The sequence below is a fragment of the Bidens hawaiensis genome, unplaced genomic scaffold (genome assembly GCF_021521415.1).
Source record: "Bidens hawaiensis isolate Kalapana, Puna unplaced genomic scaffold, B.hawaiensis_p1.1 tig00054990_1, whole genome shotgun sequence".
NCBI classification, from domain to species: domain Eukaryota; kingdom Viridiplantae; phylum Streptophyta; class Magnoliopsida; order Asterales; family Asteraceae; genus Bidens; species Bidens hawaiensis.
In genome coordinates, this window is record NW_027499924.1 from 4,451 (window position 1) to 28,513 (window position 24,063).

The 24,063-nt window shown below is 32.5% G+C and overlaps 1 protein-coding gene and 1 pseudogene across 1 annotated transcript; one reads left to right on the forward strand and one right to left on the reverse strand.

Moving 5' to 3' along the window:
• Positions 1 to 9,547: 9,547 nt before the first annotated feature.
• LOC143600858 (chitinase 2 pseudogene) lies at positions 9,548 to 10,565 on the reverse strand (annotated as a pseudogene).
• Positions 10,566 to 17,826: 7,261 nt separating this feature from the next.
• Positions 17,827 to 23,624, forward strand: LOC143600861 (putative leucine-rich repeat receptor-like protein kinase At2g19210). Its single transcript, XM_077078418.1, has 9 exons — positions 17,827 to 17,930; positions 18,021 to 18,537; positions 19,129 to 19,607; positions 21,571 to 21,703; positions 21,788 to 21,856; positions 21,953 to 22,024; positions 22,280 to 22,351; positions 22,445 to 22,617; positions 23,506 to 23,624. The coding sequence occupies exons 1-9, from the start codon at positions 17,858 to 17,860 to the stop codon at positions 23,622 to 23,624; spliced, it is 1,707 nt and encodes a 568-aa protein (XP_076934533.1). The 5' UTR covers positions 17,827 to 17,857.
• Positions 23,625 to 24,063: the final 439 nt, after the last annotated feature.

Genomic DNA, 24,063 nt, shown 5'->3' on the forward strand with positions numbered 1-24,063 from the left:
AGTTGACTTTAGTTGTTGTATTAACTATTTAGAAAGCAAAAGTGAGCTTCACGTATCTTTCAAGTTAATAATTTGATCGTTGATCATGTTACTGAATCATGAGCCTGATCACTTATAGTATTATATTTAAACCTAGATGATTATGTGTTCAAACTTTAGTAGGAGAATCAAAAACTAGGGTGGGTGTCCCTCTCCCTAGCTAGTTCCACCAAGCGGCGGCCCCTACAAGTGGGGAAGAACAGCCGCCTACTTGTCTTAAAACACATGGCTTGTTGTTTCTTGTCGGACGGCGGTGGATTGCCCACTCAACTTACGAAGGCTCCTGTGAAATAAATCAGTAGAATTCTTTTTAACCTTGTTGTAGGACACATGCATGAATTGAATTAGGGTTTTCTTTTAAGACGTAAATCCTATATAACAAAATAGGTGCATCTAAAGATTTACAAGTTTTAAGTTCAAAACCAACTTACCCTGTTAATGAACTGGTTGCTTTAAACCTGTGTGTTGCCGTGGGCACGCGACGGGGACTCGAGCGGTATCAGTTCGGTTCATACCATATAATACCATATAAAAAACTTGTAGGGTTATTTGTTTAACTTAATGAAATTTGAGGGTTATCATATTAAAAAATTTGGTGGTTAATTAAGTAACAAAGTATAAGTTGTGGGGTACCATATGCAAATAAGTGTGCCATTGCATAAATTCCAACCGATCAATATCGATATCGGTAACCGAAACCAGTACTAGTATTCGTTTTTATGGTTTTTAATTGATGTAAAGCGCATATTAACCATATCCTTTTCAGCATATCACAACTTTATACTTTATATAATTTCCTCTTTCGGTTGCTAACGAGTATCCATACCATCACAAATTGAATCGGTAGCGTCCGAGTTCATGGCACGTCCTTGCGCCACATGTTTCATTTACTATATGTTCCTATTTACTATACAAGATTTATGAAAACCTTAGCACTAATTTGAAATGGTCAGGCTAAACGTATCCCCTCTCTTGCTAAACATACACCCCTCCTAAACTTTTATTTCCCTTAACATGTGTAGCTGACATTTTAGTCCCTCTTATTTTATTTTATAGTTCTCTCAAAATATCAAATAAAAAACCATTAAGTGTTTATTTTTGTTTTATAGTCTTTTAATATATTTTTATAATTGATTTTTTTATTTTATTTCTTTAAAATCTTATTCAAAGTTCGTTTATTTTTTACATGTATTAAAAAGTTTTGTATACTTTCTCTGGCTAGTTTTTTTTTTTTTAATAAAATGCATTCAAAACAATTTAATTTTTTTGTTAGGTTCGGGTACATAAAATTAATGTTACATGAGAAAAGAGCTAAATTTGTTAGTTAAGTTGTATGTTATTTAACCATTTTATTTTAAAAAACAAACAATATGATTTTATAAAAGATACCTCTTAATTTTTTTTTAAAAAAAAAGCCACTCTCCAAAAGATTAAACAAGTGTAGGAAAAAAACATTTTTTCAAAAACAAGTAAAACAACGTTTTTTTTAATAAGAAAAAAAACGTTTTTGTTTTTTTTTAAAATGCTTTTTAATATACATAAAAAGATAAATAGAAAAAAAACTTGTAAATAAAAGGAACATTGGAAATAAATAATCTCACCTTTTATATATTGGTCGATAATAATCTCACCTTTAAAAATCACTAGCAATGGTCCCACCTTTTAACTATTTTTGTCTCACTGGTCCTCCGTTAAAAAATACTTAACGTCGTTATGTTTTTCCCTAGTTCCAAACCGATGTTTTAGGGCTTTTGATCGGAAGAACGATACAAGTCGACCGATGTAAACCTTATCTCGAAATGGTGATCCAAACGACGAAACAATGTTTCAATTCGGGTGCTTGAATTTCCAATTAATAAAAATCAAGTCATTTGAATCACCATTTCGAAATAAGTTTTACATCAGTCGACTCGTATCGTTCTTTCGATCAAAAGCCTTAAAACATCGGTTTGAAACTAGGAAAAAAACATAACGATGTTAAGTATTTTTTAACGGAGGACCCGTGAGACAAAAATAGTTAAAAGGTGGGACCATTACTAGTGATTTTTAAAGGTGGGATTATTGTCGGCTAATACACAAAACGTGGGATTATTTATTTCCAATTTTCCTAAATAAAAAAATGCTTTTTAAAAATAATGATGACAACAAAATGATAAAAGAAACAATAAAAAGGGTCTGCATTAGGGATGACAATGAAACACGAACCTGATGGGAAAACCCGAAACCCGACATAAATGGGACGGGTATTAATCGACCCTTTAGGGTTTGAGATTAGTTTTGAAATTTTTCACGGGTTTGGGATTTCTAATATACCCGATTACCCGACCCGATTACCCGATAACACAGACCCATTTACCCGATTATATACCCGATGTACCCAATATAGCTTATTATATTACATATACTAGTTTTAGAGCCCGTGTCACACACGGGATAATTCAAATTATAAGTAAAACAAATAATTACATACCGTATATGAAAAAAACATATTACATTTATGCTTATATCTATACAATGTGTACATAAATTGATTTTATTTATATCACAAAATGATTTTTTTAAATGAACTTAATAAAAAAAATGTCTGGCAAAATCGTACCCAAGAATGTTGCTTTCTATTGAAAAATTTATTCTCGGTGTTATATATGTATAATTGAAAGAATTTTGGTTATGAACCAATTTTGAAAAATAAGACTTCTCATACAATAGTAGTTAGCCTAAATACAAAAGAGGCGTTACCTTTATTGATATATTTATCAATTTACCACTCATCAAAGGAAAGTAAGATATTAAATTGTAGCAATGGATGTTCTTCAAGAACTATGTTTTTCTGAGCTACATCATAAAAATGATTTTGATAAGCTACAGAGAGCTTCTCGAATTTTTCATAATGACAACATAAAAAATAACATGTTAACCCATTCAATTTTGTGAATATTTTGTTTCATTTGAGCATAGTTTTGCATGACATGTTTCCCATACAACGTTCTGATCAACATTGAAGGATAAATTAATGTTGACATAAATATTTCAAATTTGATAAAAGTTATAAACATTGATAGGTATGGGGGTGGCATGTCGAAAGTGTTCGCAATCTTTTCTTAAATTTTAATAGTTGAGGGGAAAATAGTCAATTCGCCAAATCCCAAACCTTTTGATTATTTCAAAAAATGCCCTTATAAATAAACCTGAAACCCGAATCATATTTAAAATTCTAACTTTCATACTGTTGACATTTTAAAGTCAACACTTTGAACCAATAACAAATTTGACGATAACTCTATTTTGCATTCTCAAACTTTTAAAAATACTCAAAATTTTCATTTCTGACTCATAACAAATTTTGACCTAAATGTAGTTAACTTGTACCAAACAATCTATTTACCAACTTTTGACCCATAAAATCAAATTTAACTTCCGCAAAAAACCCGAAATAATTTTCATTTGAGAAACATGATTTGTTGTTGTTTATTGGAATTCACCACGTATTTTGAAATATATAGTAAAATAGTAGGTTAATATTTATATTTATGAAAATATATAGATATTATATAAATATAGTGTAAAAGGAAAGTGAATAATTATTGATTTATTATATGTATTAGGGTATATTAGTTTTTGAGGGAAAAAAATATGAGAATTAACCAAAACATGACAAGTGTCCACATTTATTTTACTTTATTAGAATAGATAGATAGATACTATAATCCAAATGTATGATTTGTCGAAACTTATTTATGTTAATTATTTGAGATATTTTACCTTTATGGTAACCATCTTTATAATCGATTAGTTATATTTTGTCAAAACCTCAGTAGAAACCCAACGGGTTTTGAGCCGGGTATACCTGACGGGTATTTTGTCAAATCCCAATAGGAAACCCGAAACCAGACGGATAATTACCCGATTAAAACCCGACGGGTTTGGGATGGAGTTTTATAACCGGGTATGGGTTTGGGAATACCTAAACCCGACCCAAGCCCGACCCATTGCCATCCCTAGTCTACATTGTATTAATATAAACTTAAGGAAGATAATATGTTTACATAAAATGAATGAAAGGGTATACATTTAGCAGCATCATTTGAAAAAAAATCATGTCTAAAATCTAAATAGATAATTAGACAAAGTAATTATGTGCAGCAGCAGGTGCCTAGCTACCATAATCTCCATCAGCATTAACTTTTGGTTTCCTAAACAGGAAGATTAAATAAAAGAAAAGTATTGATGAAGCACATGGGGGGCATAACAAGTTAATTAGTCATCCAAAATCTATTTAAAATTCATGCTTTATGAAAGGCTTTCTTTGCTACTTAAGTTGAAATTCTTTTAGGAAATTTCTAAGATAACACACTTTTATAGTGTGTTACTTTGTTTTATATACACCTCGATCTACACACCTTAGTCTATACTATTGCAATGGATATCATCAATTGTAAAATTAGCGAACAATTTAGCAACAAATCTATATTGAAAGGTCCATAGTAACATAGTCGCAATTGATCAAGCATGGTGATATGTACTGAGTTCAAATAAGAAGTTTGATTTTTTTAGGAAGGCTAAGAACAAGAATATTTTGGTCCACTACTTCAATTCTAAAACCCATTTAAAAAAATCCACCTAAAAATTCACTTAATTTAATCTCAAAAAGTGACTTCCATCTTCACTTGTTTTCTACAACAATCACCACTTCACCGCCCACCGCCATCACCTCCCGGGAAAAGCCGTTGGAATTTTTGACCGGAAAAGTTGAGAATTTTTGCTAGAAATTTTCGCCGGAAAGTCGCAGGAAAATAGTCGCCGGAGAAAGTACACTGGAAAACACTACAAAAAAACATAATGAAAAACACAACTTTATAAAACACAATTCTTGTAAACACAATTTGTAAAAACTCACTTATTTTTTTTTTAATTTTTATATAGCAATATGATACTCATATAATAGATAAAAAACACTCGTTATTATGATGATTTTATTTTTTTTAAATGTCGTATAAAAAAGCTATGGACGTTTAAAATGATGGGAGAATTGATTTATGTCTTGCATGTGGGGAGAAAAAGTTAACAAATGTGTTATCCCTACATTATGTAACACTTGATTTCATCCATAAACTATCTCAACCATCCATGTCTAAATTTAATGGACAATATTACTTCTAATCATTCCAAAAAAAACCATACTTCCTATTATAACCTAACGTACCCGTCAAACATAATCATAGATGGTCAGCCACAACCTTTTTGTGCAATCTTGACTTTTAACTTCATGATGCCACTAAAAAAAGGCAAATTGGATTTTAATAATCTCAACTTAATGCAGTTGGCCGATAATAATTCCAACTTAGAAAGTTGTTGTCACTAGTCCCAACTTTCACATCATTTGTTTTCATTGGACACCCGTTAAAAAAAACTTAACGACGTTAACGTTTTTCCAAATTTCAAACTGATATTTTAAGGTTTTTGATCAGAATGGGGATATTGGTCGATTGATGTAAAACTTACATCAAAACGGTGCTTCAAGCAGCTTGATTTTTGTTAATTAAAAGTTTAAACACCGGACTCGAAGTATCCTTTAGTCGTTTGGACCACTTTTTTGAGGTAACTTTAAATCAATCGACTCTTATCCTTATTCAAATCAAAAGCCCTAAAATATCAATTTGAAATTTGTAAAAAACGTAACGTCGTTAAACTTTTTTTAGCGGAGGTCCAATAGAAACAAATGGTGTAAAAGTTGGGTCGATGACAGCTACTTTCTAAGTTATAATTATTATCAGCGAACTACATTAAGTTAATATTATTAAAATCCAATTTGCCTTGAAAAAAACACCCTTGCTGACTTGTGTCTTTTGCATATTAGAGCTGATCACTACATTACTACAATCCAATATGGCCCATTGCTTTCATTACAAACCATTAAAACAATATCATCTATTAAAGCCCGTTACATTTCACATATAACCCATTCTAACTCATTACGACCGGTACAAGCAACCTAATTTTAACTCACTAAAACCTAATATGACCAGGACCGTGATTCTGCATTATGAACTATCTTGACTGTTAAGCCCAGTATGTTGTACAAAAATATCCATGGCCCATTTGAATTCATTTAAACCTAAAATGACTCAATGCACTACAACTTAACCCATTATGTCTTAATATCACCAATTAGCGTTCGTTCTGTTTCATTAAGAACTATCATTACTATTAAGGTCACATAGGTCCAATTAAAACATGTATAAGCCATTACAAGTTATTAAGATCTACTACGACTCATCACAACCTAATCTAACCTTTTATAATATATAATGCCATCATGTTCCAATAACATATATTATAACCGGTAAAACCAAACATGACACATTAAGATATGTATAACACACTATAACTTATTAAGACCTAATATCCATATTACGCTTACTAAGAGCTATCATAGCCTTTTAAGACCCAATATAGCTTATTTTGCCCCCATAATTAGTGTCATCCTATTGCAATTGGTCTTTTGGTTCAATGGCATGGAGTGATGGTTAAGGCTTAAGATCTTTATGGTCTCAAGTTCGAAACCTGACACTATGGGGTTTTCCCACAGTGGTGAGTTTCCTATTTGATGTGTTCTTGGGTGAGTCATGTCCGGAACATCAAAATCGGTATGTACGGTTGGCATCCCCTCCCAGAAAGACTCACTCAAATACTTGAGTAGTTGCAAACGCTGTTAAAAAAAGTGTTATCATATCCCTAAGAACGCAGTTTATCCCATTAAAAGACCTATAACCCATTACGACCTTAATATGACTCATGTAACACCATATAATCCACTGTGGCATAATACGAGTTATTAGTTCCCAATGTCCCATCATATCCCCACTAATAGCTATCATGGCTCTCAAAACTCACTAAGACTTGCTAAGATGCATTGTCTCATTGTATCTAACTACAAGCTAAACTGACTCGTTATAACTTAAGGCTATATGATATAGGTTATTCTCATCATTATTCATTATTGGCTACGTAAGTGCCATCTTAGTTTTTCTTCTATTATTCAATCACACCACTCAACATATGCTATACCTTATTCTCCATCATTTTTCACCATTCCATTTATTTAAATTATCTAAAAACTAAAAGGAAATGAAAATGAAATTAAAAAATAATAATTAAAAAAAAAAGAATTTAAAAAAAAAGATTCGGGGAAGGGGGGGGGGATGAGTTGCGTGAGTAGGTTGTTTCCCTCACGTCTCTTTGACACCATATCAACATCCCAATGACCCAAAAAGATTCACACTGTTAAGCCAAACCAAGTTTACTGATGGCCAAAATTAGGGGTGTTCATCGGGTCAACCCGATCGAGTTTCGGGTTAATCGGGTCGGGTTATTCCGGTTTCGGGTTTGTCGGGTCGGGTTAGTCGGGTTAACCGAGTTAACCATGTTACTTTATAATTTTAAGTTGCTTTTTATGTTTGTAACTTGTATGTCGCAAAATTTCTCATTCAACTCAATTTTCAATTTCTTTTACAAGAAATTATCTTATAATTACATATATAGACTTATAAACGAACCGAACGGACATGAACAAAGGTATGCCCGTGTTCTTTCATTTAATTTTTAACGAACACGAACACTTAATCGAACAAATATTTGTGTTCATATTAGTTAGTTAAAAACTAAGCATGTTCGTGTTTGTTTATGTTCGTTCATTTAAAATCTAAACGAAGAGTTCACGAACATAAATGGACATAATTAAACAAAGATAAACAAACATAAAGGAACATATATGTACATACATTAACGAACACAAACATACATTAACGAACATAAATGAACACATTTAAATAAACGCAAACAAACAAATATAAAACATATTAGGGTGATATAATTATTAAATGCAAATAATATTTAATAATTTTCTATTAATATGTAAATGAACATGAACGAATGTAAACAAACTTAAATGAACGTTCACAAACATAGATGAACGAGTGAAACATGTGTTCATGGCCGTTCGTTTAATAAATAAACACACCATAAATGAAATTCCGTTGAACAGTTCATGAACAAACAAGATAATTAATTCCTCTATAAAGCTTACATTATTGCCTTTATAGTGCTTATTTCACCTTCTGATCATCGTATTTAAAGTTAAGTTTATATCACCACTAATCGGGTTATTCGGGTTAACCCGAAACCCGACTTTTTTTCCAAAAGTGAACCCGAAACCCGACCCTATTAACAATTCGGGTTATTCGGGTTAACCCGATTAATACTTTTTGACCCTATTTAACCCGACCCGAATTTGCTTATCCGGGTTTGGGTCGGGTCGGGTTAATCGGGTTCGGGTATTTTGTACACCCCTAGCCAAAATGACCAATCAAGCCACATCGTTCTATAAGAATTATCATGACTTTTAAGGCCAATACATACGGTAAACCATAAAAACTTAAAAAAACCAAACTAGACATTATTCATTTTCACAAATGAACATTAAACGGGTATATCAAAACACGAAATCATTTTATGAGGCCGGCCCAAATAAATATATGAGTCGTGTTTGGATTAAACTATTCAGCCTGCCGATATTAAAATTTTTTCAACCCGCCAAATTGACAAACTAGCACGATTGTTGCCCCTAGACTATTGAGTATAGCTCGTAATTTATAACTTAACGAGTCATTAAGTCATAAATGTTTCTTCGGTCCTTTGTCCTCTTCGTTCTTCAGCTAGCTTTGGAATCTCCGATTCATTTATTTGGAGAGTGTGCAATAGCCGCAAGGACTTGGATTGCAATTGCTAAATGTACTTATTTGGTTCATCCATCTTCTAGTTGAATTCACGACAAATTCACTAGACATTATTCTTTACAGCTCAACAAAAGGTAGGAAAGCGGTTCAGGAATGAGACGGTTTTTAAAAGAATAACAAGAGTCAATATGCTATTTTTGATTATGCTGTTCAATATTCATCTTTTATGGATCTCGAACATGTTTTATGTAACTAAGTTCAGTTTGGTAGATTGACTAATGAATCCTATTATCTAGTTTTAACTCTTGGCTTTTTTGCGTCTAGTTTCTTCATGCTAAACTTGTTTTCATGTTATTCTACCATTTTCTATTAAAAAAAAACATGAATGTTGTAATGGCAAATTCCCTCACAATTCCCTTTTGTGACCAACTGGCCAAGGGAGCCTTTATGTAAATTACCTCCTAAGCGTCACAGTTTTATCTCATATAATTACTTGTATCTACTAGTTGTTGAGTTTCTTATTAATCATGTTCTTCATATCTTTTTGTGAGTAGAATGTTTTATGTTTTATTCTCTAAAAAGTAGGCTGGAAACATATTTCATGTGATTTCTGCTAAGCCCAAGAAGGCCCAACACTCAGTCCTAGCCTAGCTTACAATCGAATTATTGACGCTTGAAAACTTAAATAGATTAACATGAGCACTAAAAAGTAAAAAACTCAAAAGTAACATACAAACTAATTAGCTAAACCAGTAGCATATAGCAATAATATTATTCGGAGCTATAATACTTCTTCAGACTTCACACACCCTACAAATACAAAATAACATCTTAGCATTCAAACTTAATTATAACTCTAGTTCAAAAGCACCCATGACACTAACATGCCTTCTACTACGCCTTTGCTAATAGTGCCTGTGCTTGCCTCTCATACCTAAATCCATTCGCTTTCGAGTTATCCGCAGACCAAACAAAGATACCATTGAGCTTTCCTTGGCTCTTGAGCTTCTCACAAGCTGTAAAGAACCCGTTTTCGGGCTTCAAACCACCACTCGAATCCGTGCTGAAACTAACCAACACATTACCACCATTATAGTTAGACAACTGTGTATTAAAATGGCTCAGAAACTGAGCCTGCGTGGTACCCCTATCGTATGCATAAAACTGGAAGTTAACATAGTCAAAAACACGCCCGTAACTCCTCCACAACGCCATGTAATGGCGTTGCACATCGCCATCGTCAAATGGAGCAATCGAAGCAAACGAAATGACTCGATTGTTTTTTAGAATCGTCACAAGCCGACCTATGCACTCAGCAAAGATATTAGGTGTGGCATGGAAATGTTCATAGTCTATATCAATTCCATCTAAATTATACTGTCTTATAACACTAGTGAGTGAAGAGACAGCATTAGACACCCATGTGTTAACCAAAAAGGCGGTGAAATTAACCGGCTGATTGTTCACACTATCACCTCCAATGCTTAAAGCTACTTTTACGTTCGGATGTTGGCGTTTGATTGCGAGAACTTGTGACGGGCTGAGGTTTCCAGCGTCCCAAAAGACATTAAACTTGCCATTTGTGGGTTTTGGGGATGATCCAGAAGTGAAGTCGATACCGAAAGAGAGAATGAAATGGACCTGGATATTAGGGTTTATGGGTACATCAGAAAATCGAACATTTGCAAAGTTGGCACCTATGTATTCACGGAATACAATGGCTCGTGTGAGGATGTGGGTGGCCTGAGCATGAAGAATGATTAGAGCAAAGAAAAGCTTCCAGTTGCTCATTGTTGTAAGTGTATGTGTATGACTTAATCGACTTACTAGTGGCGACTATAAATAGTACTTTTCAAGTTGAACATGCTGACTTGTTCAAAGTTCAAACCAAACCACATGTGTTAATCGGGTTTATTAGTCGGGTTTTAGGTAGTTGAGTGGTTCGGGTAGGTTTATTGGGGTTGTATGATATTGACCCAATAACTGATATGCATCACTATCAAGTTCATCAGGTTCTGGTTTGTCGAGCTAGATTGTTCGGGTAGTTTAGGTTTGGGCATGTTTGTTAATTTTATAAAATTTTGATTTACGTACTACACTTTTTTTTTATCTAAATTTTAACCTTCTTGCTCTTGAAAAGTTAATATTGACTCAAGACGATAAAATAACTCTGATACTATTTAGAACATTAATTTGATTTCATGCTTTTTTTAAACAAATCCATATTAAGGTTGAACCAACTGTAGTCCAGGGTTAATAGGATTTTAGGCTTTGGGCTAATTAGTTTGATTACTCAGAATTTTGATGTTAAGGTCTATCTAACACCCGACCCTCGTAACAATTGATTTAATCGGTTATTCAAGGGTAGTGGGTGTGTTCAGGTTAATTGGGTACATGTGAAATCCGGTCGATTGGGTTAATCTTATATAACTAACTTTGGCGGACCTACCATAGCAACACAATAATTATAATGTTGATCAGACAAATTGAGAAGGTAGCCTTAAAATGTTTATCTTTGCGTACAAGATATCAATCTAGTGCAACAAATTCGGTGTAGCAAATATAGGGGTTTACAACTTAAAAAATACATAAATAATTTAAAATAATAATTTAAAGAAATAAAATTATTTGTAAAATAAAAATAATTAATATGTATATATATATATAAACACGAATTTGTAAATAGACATATGAAAAGTGCAACCCGTATTATACTTAAGATAAAAACCCATGACTAGTGTCGCAAACATTTTATTGGTTCATGTGGCATATCGTGGTTGTGTCATGTCAACCTGTTTTTTTATTTCTTTTAACATTTTTTATGCTATTTTTTTGTATTTATATTTTTTTTTATCTTTTAATGTTATTTTTTGAGGCTTACTAATTTATGTTTATGGTTTGATACAAATATGAATTATACTAAACGAATTGGCTTTGGTTCACCACTCTAAAACGGGAGCTTTTTTATTTTGTTGGTTCGTCACGGGTTTTGCTGTTTTTATCCTTTTGTTTTAACTATGTTTATTTGTTGTAGTTGGGCATTAACAAATTTATTTGTTTTTTTGGTTTCGGTGTCATAACCTCATACCGACTAAAATTGCGTCAGTTCGCCCCGGCAACGTGCATGCTTTGTTTTTATTCTAAATATCTTAATTTGTTATATTAGGGCGTTGAATAGTTTAAATCTGACATCGTAACGCAATACCGACTGAATTCGCGTCAACTCATAGCCTGACCGAGCGGGTTTTACCAAGCAACTATACGTCATTTAAATATTTTTTAATCATGCGCTATGTGCATGTGCCATAACTAATCTGTGCATCTACTTTTCCGGTTTTTTTTCATCTTCCTTACGAGTTACGAACCTAACCGATACCTATCAAATTCGCATAATTGAATCGACCTAGTTTTGATCATTTCGAAAAGTAAAGGCCATTTTTTCAATGCGATTTTATCAACATGTCATATTAAAATGGTTGTTCTCCTCATTTTCCTGAAAATATTGGATTTTGAATTATATAAAAAAATGACGGTCTCTTTTTGTCTCTTGTTGATATAATATAAGTGCCTGCAATATTCTAAGTGTTTGGCGATATTTAACTACCTTTTGGGGTTTTCCGGTATGCGTTTTATATAAAAAAGACAATGGCAGTGACTCGGTGAGCCATATATATATGCAGCATGATACAACTTAAGTACTTGCGTCTTTATGGTCGAATACTTTTGTTTTTGTTCCATAATTGAGTTGGTAGATTTTGTCAGCATGCTGTTAGATGCGAATCTTGCAACTTTCCTATGATATTTTTTGTGTGAGTATGCATCACAAAAGAGCTAGATACAAAATAGATTCTATGTGAAATGCACATAAATATCAACTCGGATTTTCTTCTTTTTCCATGTCATCCACTAAATTATTAAAAGAAAATGAGATTCAAAATATCTATCTATTCTAATCTAATATAATCTAACTATATATTATTAAAGCAACACAATTTTTCCACTTGTTTTTCAATTAGACCCTCCACATGGGCTCCAAGTGTACAAGTTTCCATTTTTACAATTTTTCCTTCATGGATGATAAAATAAAAAATATGTTGTTGATGGGAATTGAACTCACTACCTTACTTTTAAAATGTTTATGGATTAACAACTCAACTAAGATGAATTGACGCTAGTCTTCTCTTTTTGTTAATTGATATAGATTCACAACCTTCCATTTTATAACTTTTAAAATGCAAATACAAATTATTCTTACTAGTTACTACTCTATGTATATTATAAAATTATTTATATCTTATGAATCCATAAGATATGCTAATATATATTAATAAATTTTAACTTTTTAACCACCCGTGTATCACACGGGCTATATTCTAGTTATCTAATAAAACAATTTACAAATCTTCCAATCTCTAATAAAGCAAGATTTTAGGTGTCATGTGTTGTGTTTCTATGTTTCTTCATTATTGTTTTTCCGATTTCTTGCCCATTTTACATATTTCTGATTCTTCATGACAATCCATAATTGTATTCTCTTTATCAACCTCTCTTCGAATAAGCAATCAATCGTTCATGACAATCCATAATTGTAATCTCTTCATCATTAAGTTCCAATATATTTAACAAAACAACAAAAGTTTCTTTATTCCGGTAAAACAAATATTTAGTATTTTTTTTTCTATTGCAAACTCAAATGATTTATTTCGATGTAAATTAATCAAAGAAAATATGTTTAAGAAACCCAACTGTTTTCGGTATTACCCGACAAATAAATAATATTTATAGGATATTACTTATGTTAGCTACAAATTTTAATTAATCGTTACTTTAAAACATGAAAAGAAAATGTAATTTGAGATTTAAAACTTACTATAAAAATGTTATGTTTTTTTAAGACTTTTAAATAAAAAGTACTATGGTTTAAACAGACAAGTTAAATATTTAAATGTTATTTTTTTTGGACCGAGTCTACTCCAAAAGTGTGCACAATTAAGACCAAGTCAAGTTCACGAGGATATAGAGACGGTGTCTCCTTGTGTTTGTCTTGATCCTCCATGACTAATTAAATAACAGCTTTGGATTCTTTCGGTATGTGTGATTTACCATATTTTTATAATAGCATTATGTTTGTTGCTATCTTGGAAGGATAAGGGTGGTACATTCATAGTGTTATCGTTCTCAAAATGATATGCAAAATCGATGGATATAATCAAAATTTACGATTACTAGTGCAAAAGTAAATTACTATTTTGGTTTACGATGTTTTGCCCATTTAACCAATGGCGAAACTAGAATGGAAAATGATCATATGGGCGAATAATAGGCAAAAAATGATCATATGAGTTTTATGAGGGGCAAATCATACGACTCGTATGATGTATGTTGTAAAACATTAAAGAATTGAGAAATTGATAAACAAATTCGAAACGATTCTATTACGAGTTAACAATCGAATGATTACACAAAAGAAATTTTGAGAAGGAATTACAAAAGAAAGAAACAAAAAATGAAACCCTAATGTCATCTATTTATTCCCTATATTGGTGTTAATGGCTATTAACAATCAATGTTTCATCTTGTCACTTTTAGTACTCGAACTTCAGAAACTATTTAAATGTTCACAATAACTTCAAGTATGACGTAATTGTAAAGTAACCCCTCTACTTTTAGTAACATCGATTTTGTAACATATTAACCATGAGTTGACTTTAACTCTCAACAATGTATTTACCTAAGAATAAATAACTAATGCAACCACTAAAAAAGTTATATAGCAGGTATGGCTACTTTTCACCATATCATACGACATGACAAGATATGATGTGAACACTTGATTTGACATCATACGGTTCGTATGATATAATAGATACACTTGTGTACACTTATAAGCAGTGTTTTTAAAACCAGACCGGTTCAGCCGGTTTAACCGGTCGAACCGGGATTCGGTCACCCGACCGGTCCGGTTCGATATAGTTCGCTCGCTTCTTAAAAACCGGCCGGTCCGATCCGGTTCTCCGGTCCGACCGTAAAACTGGGACCGGTTCAACTGGTCGGACCAATGAACCGGACCGGTTCAACCGGTTTATTATGGGATTTTCGTATATTTTTTGATTTAACATTTTTTTCATAGTTTTTTAGTCCGGCCGGTTGAACCGGTGAACCGGTAGCCCGACCGGTTCAGTGTCCGATCCGGTTATGAAAACATTGCTTATAAGGATGGTGTTAGCACAACAACCCCTTAATATAAGTTAAATATTGGAAGAGGCATTTTCTCCGTCTACACCACAAAAGAGTCAAATACATGGTGTTTTTATGTATGAAGGTATATTTTTGTGTTTATACATTCATCAATTAATCTTTTTTTTTCTTTTGCCTTTTTGAATTTATAAATGACAAAATGAATAAATCAAATACACTTTAATAATGCATAGTTAGAGGTGTACAAAAAACAGGTTTGGGACCGTTTTTAGGCAAACCGAACCAAACCGGTTTGGGTTTAAAACCGGTTTCACCAAACCGGTTCCCATACCGACCCAAACCGCCAGTTTCAGGACCGGTTCCCCTTAAGATCGATCAAACCGGTTTTAAAACCAAACCGGTTTGAGAAAAACCGGCTAAAACCGGTTTATGAACCGAACCGACGTGACCGGGCCGACCTATCTTGTGTCTAAACTGGTTTATAAACGGAACCGGTTTATGTCAAACCGGTTTTGATAAGACGTGACCAAACCGGTTCGGTTTATAAACCGGTTCGTTTGGGTTTAAAACCACTTTTGTACAACTCTATGCATAGGTAAGCGTATTAAATAATTTTGTATGTATAGGCTAGCCCATTATTTACACATACTAAAAACGCTTGTGCTTTGAGCCTATAGGATAGCAGAGCCCAATTTAAATAAAAACAGTTCTAAAATTCAAATTTTGTATTGGATCAATTTTAGTTTTACTTAACCTAACCTGGGCTGTGGACTAGAGGTGTACAAATCGGGTTTTTCAAATACCCAGGTTCGGGTATGGAACTGGTTTCAGGTATTACCGGGTATTGAAAAATCGGGTATTGGTAATACCCGGGTCGGGTTCGGATCCGGGTACTGTCTCTAAAAACCATACCCTATGCATCGGGTTCGGGTCAGGTATAATACCGGGTATTCTAAAACCGGGTATTTGAATACCCTATTTTCGGGTATTGAAAAACCCTTGGTTTTTTTTTTGGTTTTTTCGGGTAAAGATTGGATTTTATTTTTAAGGGGTTACAGTTTTAGGGGTATTTTCGGGGTAATTTCGGGTATTTGAAAAACCAAGTTTCGGGTATTGAAAAACCTGGTTCCGGGTATTGAACCGGTTCCGGTTTTCAGGTATTCCTCGGTATAAATCGGGTCCGGTTCCGGGTACGGGTTTTGGTACTGAAATGCATACCATATCCGTACCCTACGGGTAGGGTCGGGTAGGGGTTCAGGTGTTAAAAACTCGGGTATAACAAAAACCGGTTTCAGGTTTTTTTTTCAAGTCCGGTTCCAGATTCAAGTTTTTTTTGCACCTCTACTGTGGACTACGTTGAAAGCCTGCTTTTAAAGCCCACGAGGAGAGCATGAATAAATGTAGACACGAAAAAAAAAAAATAATAAACCGGTTCCAAACTGGTTTAACCGGTTTGGGCCAAACCAGTTTTAAACCGACCAAGCCTGGCGTTTTTTATATCGGGACTTTGAAGCACCAAACCGGTTTAAGAACTGACTTGACTTAGAAAAAACAATGTTTTTTCTTGCCTCAAAACTTTTTTTGTTTTGTTATTTTTTCTCCTAAACCGGTTTATAAATCGAACCGGCTTTGATGAATTCGCATAATTCCCCCCTAAACCACTTTAACCGGTTTTCTGCACCTCTATTTAAATTATCGATTCATTTAATCTGGTCATTTGCCACCGTTCCTCTATGTAGAGATCCACCCCTAGCATAGACTCTACCAAAAGATTTACACTGCATTCTCGCGTTTAAAATACAAGGAAAAGAAATGATAAGATTGGATAATGATAGAAAGGAAAAGAAATTATATACTTAAAGACATTCTCAAGTTCAAATAAAAGAAAAGAAAAAAAATGCTAATTAAATTCTCGAGTTAAACATGAAGGAAAAGATAAAAAAAAATTGTAACTTGACAATTATGTCCTCATTCTTGTATTAGATAGGAAGGAAAAAATGGGTAAATTAGTAATATATAAATTTTTTCCTTCACAATCAAACCATATTTGAATGAAGAATTTTAGAGGAAAAAATGTCTAACTTTTCTTTCTATTCTCTTTCTTAAAAAAACAAACCAAAACAAAACAAAAACAAACTCAAGAATGAAACAAGAAAATTTTCTTATCTTTTCTTTTTCAAACCCTTAAATAAAAAACTTAAGAATACAGTATTATAGTTCAATGGTATAACTGTATACGCCGTTTGCCATTAACAAAAGGCATAGGCACTTTCCAATTTTAGAAGTTACGTATCGTCTAGTTATTTACCATACAATAGTAATTCTCATGTTTTGAACTGAGTTCTCCTTTTTACCATTAAACATTGGCTACGGATATTCACGAGATATAGCGGCATCTTGTTGTCGTGTTTAATGACATGACATGAATAATCCGTATATGTATATCCTTTGCAATTCATATGCTATGAAGAGTTGTTGAAGCTTGTACATGATTCGAACATAGTATTTGAACATGGTATTTCTTAAGCTAATCTCGCGGTCCCACTTGATTTGTACTCCTCCAATAATCAAAAGATTTGAAATCTGGTACATACATTCCAATTTGAACTTTGATACATGTCAAAACATTTTGTCCCATCTATAACTTAACAAATCTCAACCATTGACTTGTATTATAAAAAATAAGTAAACGATTCCACATTTTGGAGGGATCGTATACGGCGCAACCATGTTTTTTCCTTTTTTTCTATTTTTCAAAACGTTTACTTCTGTTTATTATAAAGTCAATGCCAACATACTAAAGTCAACCATTCGTTAAATTGGCCAATCAAGAACACAAAAGACCATTTCATCACACATTGCTTCTTCTTTCTACTGCTCCTCCAATGAGCAATAATCCATGGCGTCTAATTCATCTCTTAGCTCTATTCATCATGTCGATTTCGGTTTCGAGCAAAGGTAAGTTTAAGTTCTCATTTTATTTCAAATTACATATCATTTCCGCGCGTTTTTAATTGTCTTTTTCTTTTTTCTTTTTTTTGTTTATAGTGTTTGTGAGCATTGACTGTGGGGCGTCGGGTTCTTTCACAGATGAAAACACGATTGTCTGGAAAGGGGATAATGATTTGATGCCGAGTGGTGTTGCACACACAGTGCAACCAAACTACTCGGTGTCTCATGTTTTGGACACTCTACGGGTGTTCACCACCCGCAGGAAAAATTGTTATTCTATAGAAGTTGAAGAGGGGGAAAAAGTTTTGGTTCGGGTCGGTTTTAACTACGGGAACTATGACCAAAAGTCAACTCCGCCGAATTTTGATCTTCATTTTGATGGGAACTTTTGGATCTCGGTAAATACTTCTGAAGTGAAAATATATGAAACTATTTATGTTGTGAAAAAGAAAGCTATTAGCGTCTGTGTGGCGCAAACGAAGCCCAACGAGTTCCCGTTTATATCGACCCTTGAAGTACGTAGCCTGGACTCCCAAGTTTACAGCAAAGTTGGCTTGAATTACGCCTTGCTAAATCACTTTAGGATTGCTTACGCTACAAATGAAACTATAAGGTATGCATTTGGATTGTTTTTAAATCAGTATCAAATATAAACTTAGGGTTGTTTAGGGTTGTAAATGTACCCAACCAAACAATACATTGTTCATGTTCGTTCGTTATGCATTCACCAAGCAAAAGGATGGTTCAAAAACACATAACCGAACAAAATCGTGTTCATTCATTAATGAAATGATTTTGCTCGTGCTCGCTTATGTCGTTCCTTAATTTTATAAACGAACTTATATTAATTTAAAAAAATATAAACAACATTCTTAAGCACAAGCATCAAACATAGTAATAATAGATACTTGAAGTTAAGTACTTGACATAATATTGAAATAAAAAACTTTTGACATAACAATGATAAACAAAGCTATTCCAAAACAATGTCTCAAAGATCTAAATGTAGACTCAACATTTTGTCGCTAATATAAGTCACAAAGGGGTAACCGACGCCAGTTATCTCGAATGAGATTAGTGACAAAAATTACCAAAAATGTTATACTACATATCTGTGATGTTTTGGCCATATGATCAATTGATCATGTTTTAGTATTTTGAAACTCTTTTGAATTAATATATGCATACTCTTGTTCATTTTAAGGTTTCCGTTGGACACCTATGATCGAGTGTGGTCTTCTGGTAGTAGCAACAGTCTACTATATTTAAGAAATGATGCATCCATCATCGATGTTGATGTGCCCGATAATCCTCCTCAAGAGATCCTTAAAAACGCGGTAGCTACAGAAAACACAACTCGTATAATAACCTTAGGATTAGGTACCTTTGAGTACCCGATCCGTTACCTGGCCTACATTAACTGGTATTTCTCCGAAGTCAAAGAGGTCAATTCTTCCGAAATACGGTCTTTTAGAATTTATAAAGACAATATACCATTCTCACTTCCGTTTGTTCCCCGTTTTGGGAAAGTGCTCGAATATTTCATCTCTAATCTCTCGATCACCACCGACACTAACTTTTCCTTAGAGTCGGTTGGTGATGCCACGCTTCCCCCTCTCCTTAACGCCTTTGAGCTTTTCTTGATCAGTGATGCTCTAAATGATGGCACCAATAGCACCGATGGTAAACCACCTATCTTGCGTGTTTTAGTTCATTATATTTAGAGTAAGTACCCCGGATGGTACAAGTAGCAAGACCACATAGATCATCCGTGTAACTTACTCTTAATTTGAACCTATGTTTATAGGGTTAGGTCCCTCTTGAGTTGTGAAAACTCTATAAATTCATTCTCAACCACATGTTTTTAATTAAAAACATATATAAAAATTGAGAGAATTTTGATTTTGGTCCTTGTGGTTTCTTAAAATTGTCAATTTTGGTCCAATAGTTTATTTTAAACTTTTATGGTACAGTAGTTTCAGTTAACTATCAATTTTAGTCCAGCCCACTAACGTATCCACCAACCGTTAGTTAATACAACTTTGAGGGGCCTTTTTTATTTTTTTCACAAACATTTAATTCATATGAATATTTCTTTTTTCTACTAAATATAAGTTTTATACTTTTTGTTATTTTTTAACTATTATGGTTTATTATATTTGTTTATATATAAATATATATTTTTTTATTTTTAAAATATTTTTTTTGAAATCGAAGCTTTTATGCAACTGTATATTTATTTATATTTGAATAATTTTATTTTTACTTTTTATAGACGTAATAATATTTAGGCTTTAAAAAATAGAATATTTATTTTTTAAGCTCCATTTTAATTCTACAATCCTATTAACTATAAATGATTTAGAAAAATTAACTTTCTTGCTTTTATTTTCAGTCATAAAAAGAGCATATATTGATTTCATATTATTTTTTTAACTTTTCAATTGACGGAGGGTTAGAAAATATATATATTACTTTTAATTCTTGTTTTGTATATTATTTTTCGAACAACTAAAATAATTTTTATACTCTATATTTCATATCTTAATCACATTACAAACCCATCAAAATGGGAATGACTTATTGGCTTATATTTAATAATGGTACATAATTTAAATTAAAATCGTACTTTAAAATAAAACTAAATGCAATGTTTTTAAAATCGACATATTATTGCAACTATAAAAGGTTTAAAAAAAATAAAAGTATTTAAATATAAATAAATAATATACACTTGCATAAAACCGTCAATTTTGAAAAAAATATATTTAAAAAAAATAAAAAGTGTGTAGATATTTATTTATAAACAAATATAAGAAACCATAATACTAAAAAATAACAAAAAATATAAACTTATATTTAGTAGAAAACCCAAAAATTCTTATGCTTAAAAGTTTGTGAAAAATACAAAAAATACCCTCAAAGTTGTATTAACTAACGGTTGGTGGATAACGTTAGTGCGTTGGACTAAAACTGATAGTTAATTGAAACTATTGTACAATAAAAGCCTAAAATAAACTATTGGATCAGAATTGATAATTTTAATAAACCACATGGACCAAAATCGAAGGTTTCTCATAAAAATTAGTAAAAAAAATGTTAAAAAATAGCAAATTTTTTTTTTAGTTTTCAATGTTTTGTATTAAATGTTACAACATGTTTTACGTGTGTAAAAAAAAACAAAAAAAAACGATGTTACATAGGGTTTTCACAACTCAGGTGGGTTTCCATTTTATACTATATATATATAGGGTTAGGTTAAAATAAAAACCCACTCGAGCTATGAAAACTCTAGAAACACATTCTCAACCACATGTTTTTAATTAAAGTTTAAATCTTGTGGTCCACAATTAAAGTTAATAAAAAATGTAAACATATATATAACATTTTCTCTCTCCTGAAAACATATATAAAAATTAGTAAAAAAATGTTAAAAAAATAACAAAAAAAATGTTTTTTTTAATTTTTCGATGTTTTGTATTAAATGTAACAACATATATTACGTGTGTAACAAAAAAAAACGATGTTACATAGGGTTCACGACTCAAGTGGGTTTTCATTTTATACTTCCCCATATATATATATATATATATGTATATATATATGACGTTTCTCTTATGATGTTTTGTATATTTGATTAATGTAGTTGAAGGTTTAACTTCTCTCCAAAACGTATTCACCGTTTTACAAGAATGGGGCGGGGACCCTTGTCTTCCCGCCCCATACTCATGGGAATGGATAACATGCAACACCGATTCGATACCTCGTGTGACATCAATGTAAACATCATATCTTCTTTTGTCGTTAGTTTATTTTATTTTTTAAAATTTATAAAAATGTAACACATTATTTTGTCTATGCAGAAATCTTAGCAGTTTTAACCTCACTGGACCACTTCCAGACTTTAGTAAAATGGATGCTCTTGAAACAATGTACTTACAACTTCATCAAACATACATGTTTCTTAATTTTATATAAGTTTTTATTAAACATATTCCAATATTATAATAATTTATACTAATTTGCAGAGATTTGCATAACAATAGCTTGACCGGGCAAATTCCTAGTTTCCTTGGTACCCTGCCAAATCTGAAACAACTGTGAGTTTATAGTTCCAGATTCAGTTCTAAACATTATCTAATAATCGACCAATAATCAACCGGCTTTGTGTAAATTAATCAGTAAATGAGATTTTGAAAGGAAAACAAAATTAGAAAATTTTAAAATCCGGTCTAACCATTCTGTCCAGTTCACAAGTAATTCCACTTTAAGCAGGCTGCTCTCACTAATTAGTTATATGTTCAAATTATTTTGTTTTGATGATAACACTTTTCATTTAAAAAAAAATCATGTAGAAATTTGTCAGATAACCAGTTCACTGGATCGATACCAAGATTGTTATCAAGAAATTCCAAGTTAAACTCATCGTAAGTTAATTCATTTTTTTTAATCAATTTATTTTTTACTTGGTAATTTTATGATTTCTTGAAAGTTTATATTTTTCCTCAATTATGTAACAGGTATACGGGAAACCCTGTGCTGTGTACCAATGGCAAGTCATGCCGAGGGAGTGGTAAAAATAAAACACCGATAATACTCGGAGTTACTATCCCTGCGGTTTTCATTTTGGCTATCATGGTTGTTTTGGTCATAAGACACAATCGACGTAATGCTAGTGCTCGGTCACGTTCAGGTAAGATTTTATTGATCAAGTATTCAAGTATGCAGGGTCTAAGTAAGAAGTTCAGTGAGCTTTTTAACAGAAGGTTTTTCTATGTTAATTTATTTATTTAAAGACAACTATAAACAAGAATTTATATCCATTTAGTTAAATGAAAAAAACCCTTGGGTGGACAAAAGTGAAAATTGCACTAATTTTTGACGTTATTTTACAAATCTCGTGAAAATAACGTTAAAGTGATGGAAGGTTAATCATGCATCATGTGGTGGCGTTGATAGCCGAAAGACAAGGTGCATGCACCAATTGGCCGGTGTGCCGATGGTTGAGTGTTATGTGCTTTATGTTCAAGGCTTGATGCAAACTACTATCGAGCCAGGGTCTCACCGGAAGCAGCCTCTCTATTCCTACGGGGTAGAGGAAAGGTTGCCTACATCTTACCCTACTCAGACCCTACCATAGCTTTGCTATTGGTGGGATGTACTGAGTAGTGAGTACAATGATGATGATGATGATGAAAACACGAACAAGTTCTCATTCATGTATGCTCATCATATATGAAGTATTTTTGAAAACATATTTATAGCTAACATGAACAAATGTGTAAAAAGATAAATATTATGTATCATAACTTTAATTCTCTTATAGGCAAATTATATAAATATATTTTATAGATTTATAGTTTACATGTATGTCTGGTCATCCATTAAATGAACAATCATACATTATTAAAGACTAACACAAACACAATTTTTTTTAGTCAAAAGTATTTTATTTTTGTTTCTTTGCTTAGCTAAACTTGAACACACGAACACAAACTAATCTTGTCCGTGTTCATTTAGCAATTGATGTATTTGTCGGCTTTATTTCCATAACTGACTATTTTTGTAACAGTTAATTTAGGGGGTACGAATGCTCAGAGTGGTGATATGCAAGGAGCTAAAGAAGGCACAGTTGAGTTGAGCAGGAACCCAGAAGAGCGATTTTACAGCTCGCCTACACCATTACTACATGAAGGTTAACGTGGTGATTTAAGAAGATTTGTAATCAAGATCGGCACTGAGTACATATTTAGTTTGGAAATGCTTCATTTTATTTAATGGCATGTCAAAAGTTACTTTTCGATAGAGCTCATAGCTTTCAATATGGCATACATATCTTGAATAGTCTCTAAATGCGTCATGTTCTTTTAAAATCTAAAGTTTTCCATAAATTCGCTTCTTCTAAACCAAAGCCAGACATTATTATTGGGTCATTGGGTGTTCATGCATTTTAATTATACAAAAAATACAAAGAAATAATTTGTAAAATTAGGGAAAAACATATCAAGTTTGACATTAGGCTCCGGATAATAGAATCCAGGTCTAAAGAAACCATTTAGGCTGATTGTCACATGATCCGGCATGTCAAGACGCTTTCATCTGTAACTTATAAGTCTTGTAGCTCTAGGTAGTCCAAGTT

What these genes read in the sequence shown, in the direction of transcription:
- LOC143600861 (XM_077078418.1), top strand. Translation starts at nt 17,858, where the DNA reads ATGAGCAATAATCCATGGCGTCTAATTCATCTCTTAGCTCTATTCATC. An exon ending in TGGCACCAATAGCACCGATG is followed by an intron (nt 19,608 to 21,570) that starts GTAAACCACCTA and finishes TGATTAATGTAG; the next exon opens with TTGAAGGTTTAACTTCTCTC. An exon ending in ATGGATGCTCTTGAAACAAT is followed by an intron (nt 21,857 to 21,952) that starts GTACTTACAACT and finishes ACTAATTTGCAG; the next exon opens with AGATTTGCATAACAATAGCT.